Below are 12457 nucleotides of genomic sequence, written 5' to 3'. Positions count from 1 at the left end.
TGCGGTACGCGGGCCTCTCACTGTTGTGGCCTCTCCCATTGCAGAGCACAGGCTCTGGACGTGCAGGCTCAGCGGCCATGGCTCACGGGCCCAGCTGCTCCGCGGCATGTGGGATCTTCCCGGACCGGGGCACGAACCCGTGTCCCCTGCATCGGCAGGCAGACTCTCAACCACTGTGCCACCAGGGAAGCCCCATGCCTTCTCACTTTGGGAGAAACACCTGTGCCTTCTCTCCCCCATGTCCCATCACACACTCTCCTAAAACCTGGGGTGAGCCCCAGAGGGCTAAAGAGACAGCATTAGATGTGTAGAACAAGAAGAGAACAGACAATGGCCTTTTTCAATCAGTGGTGTGGAGAATCTGACTATGGCAGGGTGTAAACATCCAATTCTGAGAAATCATGGCTCAGAGAGGGAGAGAGAAGTGGAGGCAACATAATATTATGTACATACAACATATATGGAAGTCAGCATAATGCTTACTTTAAATAGAAGATAGTCTGGGGGCCCTTGGGGGAAGAGGAATCTCTCCAGATAAATACCCTCCACTTTGGATAGCTCAAGTGCTGTTTTTTTAAAAAAAAAAAAAAAAAAAAATACTACACGGGGCTTCCCTGGTGGCGCAGTGGTTGAGAGTCCACCTGCCAATGCAGGGGACACGGGTTCATGCCCCGGTCTGGGAAGACCCCACATGCCGCGGAGCAGCTGGGCACGTGAGCCATGGCCGCTGAGCCTGCGCGTCCGGAGCCTGTGCTCCACAACGGGAGAGGCCACAACAGTGAGAGGCCCACGTACTGCAAAAAAAAAAAAAACTACGTGTTTGAAAAAGTAGAGTGGACTTCCCTGGCGGTCCAGTGGTTAGGGCTTCGCACTTACACTGCAGGTGGCACGGGTTCGATCCTTGGCTGGGGAGCTAAGATCCCTCATTCCACACAACGCAGCCAAAAAATAAAAAATAAAATAAAATAAAAATACCTGTTTGAATCCTTGTTTTAAAAAAATAAGAGGAAGAAGTAAACATGTTTACCCCCTTCCGTTTTTAACTAATTGACAGTTTGCAAAGCGCTTGCCTCTGTATTGTCATCGTCCCCAGGACTGTTGATAGACCCATCTTCCCTAAGGTCCTGGGGTGATGGGGTTCAGAACATTCTCTGACAGTCTTGGGACAATTGACTGGCCCCATGGAGCGATGACACCCCAGTCAAGGGAGCAGAGGCATCCAGAAGCTCCTAAGTTGCACACCATGGTAAATAGTTGAGACGAAATCAAAAGAGGCAGGAATGGGGAAGGTCTGGCATTTCTCCTCTGGGGTCCTCACCCCCAACTGATCACCATCAGGTAGCACTGGAAGAGGTCGATCGATGCACTCGGTGCAGAACTGAGCAGCTTCTCACATCTTGGCTCGTAGTGACATAAATTTTACATTGATCTCAAAAGAAGTAAATCGGCTCAAAGCAATTATTTTTTAAACAGGAGGGACGATAAAATGCTGCTTGTCTAGGATGAAAGGAGGACAGGCTACAAAGGCCCCTGATGAGGGGATCAGAAAGGTCTAGAGGGAACACTCTGTTCCCTCTAAGCTGAGGAGTGTGGCTCATTCCAGGTCCATTGAAGTCCTTCCCATCTTTAAAGTTTTCTTCATTGTCCTTTATTAGCTCCATTTTTACATCAGGATACTAGTGCTCAGAGAGATTAACACCTGCGTAAAGTTGCATTGCCACTAACTGGCAAAACCTGGACTGAAATCTGAGCCCTCTGGCTCCCAACAGTAGGCTGTGTTCTTTAGTAGGTACCCTTTGAGGCAGGTGAGTTTCACAGATGGGAAATGGGCTCAGCAAGATTATGTGGCCAGCCTAAACAAGGTTCTGCAGCCTTGACGGTGGTGCAGAGATTCTGGCTCAGGGCTTTCTCTGGCTCTGCTCACCAGGACTCCTTAAGCTTGTAAGGTTTATCACTCAGCTGAGAAAGGAATATTAGAGATTCTAAAATAGATCATCTTGGCTGAAGAATAATCTCACGAATTTAGCTTTTATTTGGAGCATCAATATGAAATATGCCCCGTGTGTACAAACCACTTTTTTTTTTAATACTTTTTATCTCGAAGTAGATTAAGACTCACAAGAAGTTACACAAATAGTACCTGGTGTTCCTGTGTACTGTTCGTCCAGCTTCCCCCATGATAACATCTCACGTAAACATAGTCCCTCATCAAAACTAGGAAATCGATGTGGGAGTATTACCATAACTCAACTTGAGACTTTTTCAGATTTCACCAGTTTCTACAATGCATTCTTTGTGTGTGTGTCTGTGTGTCTAGTTCTATGAACGTGTCCCACATACAAATTCTTGTAGCCAACACCACAGCCAGGATTTAGAACTCTTCCCTCGCTACAAAGCAACACCCTCAAGTCACTCACTGCTTTGTATAGTCACACCCTCCACCCAGCGCTAACCCCTGGAAACCGCTGATCTGTTCTCCATCACTTTAATGTTACATAAATGGAATCATACATCATACGTATTATGTAAATGTCACCTTTTGAGATTAGCTTTTTTCATTTAGTACAGTGCTTTTGAGATCCATCCAAAGGCAAGTGGGGTATGTTCATGGGTGTATAAAGAGTTTGATCTTTTTTAATGAGTACTAATACTCCATTTTATGGGTGTACCTCAGTTCATTTATCCATTTACCTGATGGACATCTGGGTTGTTCTAGTTTTTGGTTATTAGAAATAAAGCGTAGGGGCTTCCCTGGTAGCGCAGTGGTTAAGAATCTGCCCGCCAATGCAGGGGACACAGGTTCGAGCCCTGGTCCAGGAAGATCCCACATGCCATGGAACAACTAAGCCCGTGTGCCACAACTACTGAGCCTGTGCTCTAGAGCCCGTGCACCACAACTACTGAGCCTGCGCTCTAGAGCCCGTGAGCCACAACTACTGAGCCCGTGCGCCTAGAGCCTGTGCTCCACAACAAGAGAAGCCACCACAATGAGAAGCCTGCGCACCGCGATAAAGAGTAGCCCCCGCTCGCCGCAACTAGAGAAAAGCCCACGCACAGCAACAAAGACCCAGTGCAGCCAAAAATAAGATAAATGAAATAAATAAATTTAAAAAAAAAAGAAAGCGTCTGGTGATCCAGTAGTTAGGACTCTGTGCTTTCACTGCAGAGGGCCCAGGTTCAGTCCCTGGTCAGGGAACTAAGATCCTGCAAGCTGGGATAAATGCACAACGATTTGATTACTGGGTTCTATGGTAAATGTGTGTTTATAAGAAACTGCCAAACTGTTTTCCAGAGTGGATGTACCATTTTGCATTCCCATTTAAACAGTAATTCAAATGTCATTATCCTTTTTTTTTTAACATTTTTATTTTTTAATATTTATTTATTTATTTGGTTGCACTGGGTCTTAGTTGCGGCAGGTGGTCTCCTTTTAGTTGCGGCTCGCCGGCTCCTTAGTTGTGGCACATGGGCTCCTTAGTTGTGGCTTGTGAGCTCTTAGTTGCAGCATGTATGTGGTATCTAGTTCCCTGTCCAGGGATCAAACCCAGGCCCGCTGCTTTGGGAACGTGGAGTCTTAACCACTGAGCCACCAGGGAAGTCCCTCATCCTTTTGATGTCTTTAGAGATACGCCTTCTTTCATCCCTGATATTGGTAATTTGCTTTCTCTCTTTTTTGGTCAGTCTTTCTAGAGGTTTATCACTTTTCTTGTTCTTTTCGAATAACCACATTTTAATTTGATTGATTTTTCTACATTATTTTTGTTTGTTTTTTTTTCCAGTTTCATTTATTTCTGCTTTTTATTATCCCTTCTTTGTCCTTGCTTTGGTTTTATTTTGTTCTTTTTCTGGTCTCGTGAGGTAGAGGCTTGGATTATAGATTTGAGTGTTTTCTTCTTTTATGATGTAAGCATTTAGTGCTATAAATTTCCCTCTCAGCAATACTTTTAACTGTATCCCATGAAATCGGATATATTGTAATTTTCATTCATTTCTTTATATTTTTTATTTCCTTTAATACTTCTTCACCCCATATCTAATTTAGAAGTTTGTTAATTTCCAAGTGTTTCTGGTTATCTTTCTGTTATTAATTTCCAGTTTGATTCCATTATGGTCAGAGAACATTCTTCGTAGGATTTAAATTTGTTGAAGTTCGGTTATATCATGGGCCGTAAAGCAGAGTCTTGGTGAATGTCCCACGAGCACGTAATGAGATGTATTCTGCTGGTGTTGAGTGGAGTGTTCTACAAGCGTTTACTAGATCCTGTTGGCTGAAGGTATTGCTCAGTTCTTCTATATCCTTACTGACTGTTTTCCTAGGAGTTCTGTCAGTCATGGGATAGGGATGTTGAAGTTCAGCTACAGTTGTCAATACTTACTCTTCTTTGAGTTCCGGCAGTTCTTTCTTCAAGTATTTTACACCTCTGTTGTTTGGTGCACAGACATTTAGGGATGTTATATCTTCTTGTTGAACTGACCTTACCACTGTGTAATGTCCCTCTTTGACCCTGGTACTTTCCTTTGCTCTGAAGTCTATTCTGTCCTATATTAATAGCGCCACTCCAGCTTTCTTAAAATGTTTGCATATTGTATCTTTTTCCATCCTTTTACCTTTAACCTACTTATATTGTTATATATTTTTAAGTAGTTTTATCTTTTTTTTAAAATTTATTTCATTTATTTTTAGTTGTGTTGGGTCTTTGTTGCTGCGCGGGCTTTCTCTAGTTGCGGCAAGCGGGGGCTACTCTTTGTTGTGGTGCGTGGGCTTCTCATTGTGGTGGCTTCTCTCGTTGCAGAACACGGGCTCTAGGTGTGCGGACTTCAGTAGTTGTGGCACGCGGGCTCAGTAGTTGTGGTTCGCGGGCTCTAGAGCACAGGCTCAGTAGTTGTGGCACATGGGCTTAGTTGCTCCGCGGCATGTGGGATCTTCCTGGACCAGGGCTCGAACCCGTGTCCCCTGCATTGGCAGGTGGGTTCTTAACCACTGTGCCACCAGGGAAGCCATATTGTTATATTTGAAGTGAGTTTTGTGTAAGATAGCATACAACTGGGTCATTCCTTTTATCCATTCAACCAATCTCTTTTAATTGACATGTCATGTAAGGATATATTATGCCATTTTATTTATTTTCTGTTTGTTCCTTGATTTTCATTCATTTTGTTTCCCTTTTCCTATTTTCCTGAGGTTACTTGAACATTTTTTTGGCATTCCATTTTGATCTATTTAAAGTGGTTTGGGGGTATATCTCTTCATATAGCTTTTTGCAGTGGTTGCTCTAGGGATTACAGTGAACATAGAATATACATACTTACTGTGGTCTACTAGTATCAATATTTTACCACCATTTGCTTTTCTCTTCTCCCATGTAATATAGTTGTCTGAAATACTACATTTACATACTAGAACCATAAGAGATAGAGATACACTTTTTGCTTTCACCGTCCAACATAAATACTCAAGAGGAAAGGATATTATTTATACTCATTTATTTACCTTTTCTATTGCTCTTTAGTCATTCCTGATGTTCCATGTTTCCTACCATTATCATTTCCTTTCTGTCTGAAGAACATCATTTAGCCATTCTTTTAGTGCAAATCTGTTGGCACTGTTCTCCTTCATTGAGCCTTTTTTTTTTTTCACCTTCATTCATCTTGGTTTGGTTTGGTTCTTGTTGTTGTTTTTTCTTTCACCTTTATTCTGGAAGGATGTTTTCATTGGAAATAGAAAAATTCTGCGTTGAAGTTCTTTTCTTTCAGCACTTGAAAAACGGCAACTTCTTTCTGACTCTATGGTTTCTAATGAGAAATCTGCTATTATTTGAATTATTCTCCCTTTTAGGTAATGTATAATTTCCCTCTGATTGCTATCAAGATTTTTTTCTTTGTCTTTAGTTTTCAGAAGTTTGATTATGTGACTGAACATGATTTCTTTGGTTTTATCCCTTTTAGAGTTCACTCAGCTTGTTTTATTTGTAGATATATGTCTTTCACCACATTTGGAAAGTTTTCAGTTGTTATTTTTAAAATATTTTTCCAACCTATACTCTTTTTTCTCTTTTTCTGTGATTTCAGTGCACAAATGTTAGATCTTTTGTTGTCCCACTCATCTATGAGACTCTGTTCATTTTTTTTTTTTTCTGATATTTTCTCTCTCCTTTGTTCAGCTCACATAATTTCTGTTGATTGTGTCCTGAATTCCCCTCTTCCTCTGTCATCTCCATTCTGCTGTTGAGCTCAACAGTAAGTTTTTCTATCTTGGTGATTCTGTTTTTTAGTTCTAAAATTTCTATTTGACTTTTCTTTGTATCTTGTATTTTTTTGCTGACACTTTCTATTTCTTACTTGTTTCAAGTGTCCATAATTGGTTATTAGAGTATTTTTAGATAGCGGCTTTAAAATCCTTTTCCAGTAATTCCAACCTCTGTATTAACTCTGCATTGGTGTCTTTTGGGTATCTTTTCTCATTCAAGTTGAGACCTTTGGCATTCCAGGTTACATTCTTTTCAATTGCCTAAGCTGGGATAAAATAAAAAATTTAAAAACCACATGGAACCCACTTCCAGGTCATTCCTTAAGTCCCAAGGTTCCTACCCAGTCCTGCCATGTTTCCTTCACCTGTTTTCTGATAGTTGGTTTATGTATTTTTGTTCAAGGTTTTTGTTTGTTTGCAGTTAGATAAATAGGATGTATTATACTTACTCCATCTTGTACAGAACCAAAAGCACAAACCACTCTTTAAAAATGCCAACCTGTTTGTCAAGTGTCTGATCTATGCACGATCCTTCATTTGGTCAGAGTATTTTTAAAGGCAAGAAGTAAAAACCCACTTAAGGGCTTCCCTGGTGGCGCAGTGGTTGAGAATCCGCCTGCCGATGCAGGGGACACGGGTTCATGCCCCGGTCCAGGAAGATCCCACATGCCGTGGAGCAGCTGGGCCCATGAGCCATGGCCGCTGAGCCTGCGCATCCAGAGCCTGTGCTCCACGACGGGAGAGGCCACAACAGTGAGAGGCCCACGTACCGCAAAAAAAAAAAAAAAAACCCACTTAAGCTACCTCAAGTAAAGAGAAGTTTATTACTAATTTACTACAGCAAATCTTAAACGGCATGACCATAGTTCAGCTATTTCCTATGGCAACTTGTCATCTTCCTAAGAAAACTTAAATTATGGGAAAAAATCACATTCTGCAAACAGTTATTTTAGTGGAGAAGTGGGGAAGACTGTAGGGACTAGAGAGTTTACCTTTTTTTCTTTTTCCTGCAGGAATTAAAGTTTTTGTCATGGTCATCAAATCTAAACTTTACTGAATAATTCTATTTTATTCACACACTTCACTTGCCACTCCTCAGCCCCAAAATATAGTGTCATCTGCCAACCAATCTATATGATCTCATAGTTCCCTCACTCGCCAAAGACTCTTCAGTTTCTGTGTCTCATGTTTCATATTCTTAGAAGAATAATTACATGTTTATTGATCACACACTGGATTTCTGGCTTGAGCCAGAAGTTGTTGCCTTTCTACTCAGCTGCAGCAGGGGAATAAGAGGAAGTTGATTCACTTCTTTAGCAAAAACCACAAACTTCTGTGCCTCACAAAGAACAGTGCTGGGGGCAAACACGGGGCACAAAACCATTCTCCTAACACCCATCTCATGTATGAGGTTCTTGTCAAATGTCAAAGCAATTGCAATTTTATTATTCCTCGTTGTCTAGTGAGAAACTCGAAACTGCATATTTGTGTGACATCTCTAAAATCTTCTTTCCTTAGAACGCCTGACAGACAATCTCAGAGTTGGACAGACATCCATAGCTGCTGCTCAGATGTTTCTTTTTTTCAGAGTTTTGCTGCTAAGAATATCTGCTCAACATTTGACTTCATTGTGGCCAATAATGGTCTCTGAATTGGTAAGTGCAAATATTTTACTCTTGAAAGCAAAATTGGAGCTTTTAGAAATGCTTTTTCAGGAATAATATTTCATATATATCTAATTTTATCTGCAAAATTTTCAATCAAGTTGGTAGCGCATAGTCAGCTGTTGCTTAAATAGAGATATTTTATCGTATAATCCTAGTTGCTCTCTCAACGTCAGTTATTCCAATTAATCTGTACAGTTTGATATTATTTGATTTTTTTTTTTTTTTTGGCCGTGCCATGTGGCTTTCGGGATCTTAGTTCCCCGACCAGGACATGGCAGTGAAAGTGCTGAGTCCTAACCACTGGACAACCAGGGAACTCCCTATTTGCTATTTTGTAAACTGGTTTTTTTTCCCCAATTTTATTGAGATATGTATCATATAGCAGTGTGTAAGTTTAAGGTGTACAACTTGATTTGACTGAAGTATGTCATGAAATGATTATCACAGTAAGTTTAGTTAACATCCATAACCAGGGATTGAACCCACGCCCCCTGCATTGGAAGCATGGAGTCTTGGAACCACTGGACCACCAGGGAAGTTCCTTGTTTTATTTTTTTAGATTCCACTTATAAGGGAGATCATACAGTATTTGTCTTTCTCTTCTTATTTCACTTAGTATAATGCCCCCAAGGTCCTTCCATGTTGCTGGAAATGGTAGGATTCCTCCTTTTACATGGCTGAATAATATTCCATTGTTTATATATAAACAATTTCTTTATCTATCTGTTGATGGACATTTAGGTTGTTTCCATGTCTTGGCTACTGCAAATAATGCTGCCCATTTTTTAATTGGATTATTTGCTTTTTTTTGTTACTGAGTTGTGTGAGTTCTTTATATATTTTGGATATTATCCTATCAGATATTTGGTTTGCAGATATTTTTTTCCATTTCATATGTCGTCTTTTCATTTTTTTGATTGTTTCTTTTGCTTTCTTTGCTATTTTTTATGGACATATAAATTTTAAACATTAAGCTAGGTTTACTCTCTCTCAAATAGTAACTTGAATTCACATTTTTTTTAAAGATTCAGACATTCATACAGCTTGAAGACGATCTGAAAGAGGACGATGAATCATTGAGGTAAGCAGTACAGCAGTCTGCACACATACATGAAGGTTAATGGACATCACCTTAAGACGCAGGGCTATCTAACACTAAATACTGTTTTCCTGAAGGAGTTGTGAAGGGACCAGCTATTCTGACCATTTCTTAAAAGGAAAACCTTCTTATGGACATTGCATAGGCAAAAGGACCACAGCAGATGTGAATGAATTTATAACCAGAGTTTCTTTGCAAACTTACAGAAACAGCAACAAAATCAACAGAATAAAAGTTTCAGTCTCTGATGGAAATGAGCCCTCGATGGGGGAGATACCCCAGAGTGAACTTATCCTATATTTATCAGCTTGCAAATTCTTGGACACAGCACTTTCTTTTCCACCTGACAAGATGCCGCTATTTCAGATGTAAGTCAGAGAAGACCACGTGTCTTCTTTGAAGCAGATGACTTTCTTTCCTCGTGAGCGCTTTCACTTGTTCTTTCCTGTACAATATATAAGACACCACAGCATGGGTTGCTAGTGGCCGAGGAGCCTGCTCAGAATACCAAGATTCACATTACTTGCAACATCTGTGTTTCGGGGAATTTGGCTCACAGTAGTGTTTATGTACGGGTTTCTCTCTCTCTCTCTCTCTCTCTCTCTCTCTCTCTCTCTCTCTCTGTGTGTGTGTGTGTGTGTGTGTGTGTTTAGGTGGGTTTTGCTATTGGGTTCTTATAAAACAAGAGTCACCCACTGGTAATCCTCACTGGGTTTGTATAATTTTTTTGTCTCTTTGTTTTTAATTAAATAAATGAAACTTGCCGTATCCAGTTGGCTCTGCCCTTGTGGGCTCACATTTCCTGTAGGCTTAACACAGCTGCTCATATGTCTAATTTCATGCCTGGCCCCAGATGCCACTTCTCTCTATCCTGTTCCCCTAAAGAGTGAAATCATGTAGAAATGTTTGTGGTTAGAAACACTAAGTGAAAGAAGCCAATCTGAAACGGCTACATACTGTCTGATTCCAACTATATGATGATCTGTAAAAGGCAAGACTGTGGAGACAGTAAACAGCTGAGTGTGTGCCGGGGGGAGGGGAGAGCGAGGCAGAGCACAGAGGATTTTTAGGGCAGTGAAACTACTTTGTATGATACGTGTCATTGCACACTTGTCCGAGCCTATAGACGTTACAGCACCAAGAGTGACCCCTAAGGTAAACTCTGGACCTTGGGTGATGATGTTAAGTCAGTGTCAGTTCATCCATTGTAACAAATGTACCCCTCTGGTGGGTGTGTTGGTAGTCAGGGAGGCTGTGCACGGCAGAGCAGGGCCCAGGGCAAGTGGGAAACCTCTGTACTTTCTGCTCAATTTTGGGTGAACCTAAAACTGCTTTAAAAAAGAAAGTTTTTTTTTTTAAGTGAGTTCCAATGTACGTGAGTATGCACAGCAGCATTAATCATAATAGGCAAAAGGTAGAGAAATGTCCATCAGTTGACAAGTGGCTAAATAACATGTGGTGTATCCATACAGTGAAATATTCTACAATACAAAGAAATAAAGTACCGACACATGCCACAGCACGGATGAACCTTGACAATATTAAGTGAAAGAAGCCAGGCACAAACAACCATGTATTATGTGATGCCATTTATATGAAATGTCCAGTATAAAAAAATCTGTACAGACAGAAAATAGATTAGTGGTTGCCTAGATCAAAGGGGTGTAGTGGACTGAGGGGTGAGAGCTAATGGGAACAGGGATTCTATTTGGGGTTATGAAAATATCCTAAAATTGATTATGGTGATGGATGTACAATTCTGTGAATATACCAAAAGCTATTGATTTGTACATGTTAAACCGGTGAATGTGATTTACATCTCAGTAAAACTGTTTATAACTCTTTAAGTGGGCTCCAAAGCCAGCATGCCTGACCTCAGATTTTTTTCCTCCAGTTACAGGTGGGCATTTGTCCCAGAAGTAGACACAGAGGGCCCTGCCTTCCCGTCGGATCTAGAGGAGAATCACCAAGAATGCAAACCCCACACTGTCAGGATTCTCGAACTTCTAAAATTAAAATATGGGGTAAGTGTTTTCCTTTTTCACAGTTATATCTGTGGCAGAGGGGAGAGAGGCTGGACAGTGTGTGGAGTGCTTCATATGCTATTTGATTTTAACCACTTTGAACAGTTTTCAGAATGCCTCCTGAGTGTTCAAACTTGGAGATGGTTATACATTTCATCTTTGTTTTAGCATTTATATGTCACTTTCTCCCCCCAGTTGCTCAGAGGTAAAGCCTCCTGGGTGACACAGTCCTGTAGAAAGTAGTCTTGCCCACAGAGTTCCTCTGTGCCTCAGAGGAAGAGCCTGCAGGAGAGGTGACAGTGGCCCCAGCGGGGTGGGCTCAGGGTGAAATCCTGGTGGAAGATGGCAGCTGAAGACCTAGGATTTGAGGTTATGCTGCTACCACCAGCGCTGACAGTGAATTTCATAAAGGACCCATCTCTTAGCTTTCACCGCCTGCACATGCCTCGTGTGCATCTCTAACCCTTAGCAAAGCCATGTCGTTGTGGGTTTTTTGCAGGAGATCAGCAGCTCCGATGAGATGACCATGAAGAGCGAGTTCCCTCTTCTGCGCCAGCGTTCTCTTTCCAGCATTAGGCAATTGATGCCATTCTTCAAGACTCTAAATTGTGCTTTCAAAACCCAAAGTAAACTGCCTGCTGACACCCGAGGCCCTCTACTTGTGGAGTTTCCCGTCGCAGATAGCTCAAGGGTCTTGAAGCAGCTGGAAGAATGTGTTGAATATGATTTTCTGGAACATCTGGAATGTTAACCTTGCAAAAGCCAGAACTTGTTTAATCCATTTACTGAGACGTCGAGAAAAACCAGGATATATTCAAAACAAAAAAAGGAGCCAGGATAGCGCTTTTAAACAAGTCTGTCTCAGTTTTGAAAGTAAATTTCAGATCATTTTTCTGGTGGGCACCAAAACACACCTCCCTGAATGCCATGTAATATTTTTAGATCTGATTTTATGTTTCTTCCTCAATTTATGTAAAGAAATAAAATTAATATATCATCTAATCGTGGCACAAAATTTATAATATAAAGTAAAGGATGAAGAGTTGTTTTCTTTGTTGCAGATATATGGGTCTGTGTCAGTACACCTCTCTAAAAATCTTGTTGACTATTATTTTAACCTTTCTCACATACGTCCCTTTAAACATTTATTTTGGTACCACATTTTAAAATGAAAATATATTATTTTCTGAAAATACTAATTGCCCGTTACCATTGACTATTCTGCAGAGGTGTGAGCTTGAAGATATCTCATTGTATTTAACTCATGCCCATTAAAATCACATGTTTACACTATTCTGCTGGGTAAGAAATACATAGTTTTCAAATGTCTGACAGCTGTTAACCTTAGTTATGGTACCACGGTGTGCCTGGCCAGCACTTTGCGTTTAACATAAAGCAATCAGCGTGGTCATGGAGCCTC

The 12457-nt window shown here is 40.9% G+C and overlaps 1 protein-coding gene across 1 annotated transcript in view; it reads left to right on the top strand.

Moving 5' to 3' along the window:
* Positions 1 to 11788, top strand: part of DOP1B (DOP1 leucine zipper like protein B) — a 105739-nt gene extending 93951 nt beyond the window's left edge. Inside the window, exons 33-37 of the mRNA XM_007470498.1 lie at positions 7766 to 7902; positions 8940 to 8995; positions 9220 to 9381; positions 10908 to 11037; positions 11537 to 11788. Of these exons, the coding sequence (XP_007470560.1) occupies positions 7766 to 7902; positions 8940 to 8995; positions 9220 to 9381; positions 10908 to 11037; positions 11537 to 11788 (737 nt within the window). The remainder of the gene's footprint in view (positions 1 to 7765; positions 7903 to 8939; positions 8996 to 9219; positions 9382 to 10907; positions 11038 to 11536) is intronic.
* The last annotated feature ends 669 nt before the right edge of the window (positions 11789 to 12457 follow it).

This window comes from Lipotes vexillifer, unplaced genomic scaffold, assembly GCF_000442215.2.
Source record: "Lipotes vexillifer unplaced genomic scaffold, Lipotes_vexillifer_v1.1 scaffold402, whole genome shotgun sequence".
Taxonomy (NCBI): Eukaryota; Metazoa; Chordata; class Mammalia; order Artiodactyla; family Lipotidae; genus Lipotes; species Lipotes vexillifer.
Note: the sequence above shows the minus strand (reverse complement) of the source record. Positions and strands in the feature narration are given on the sequence as shown.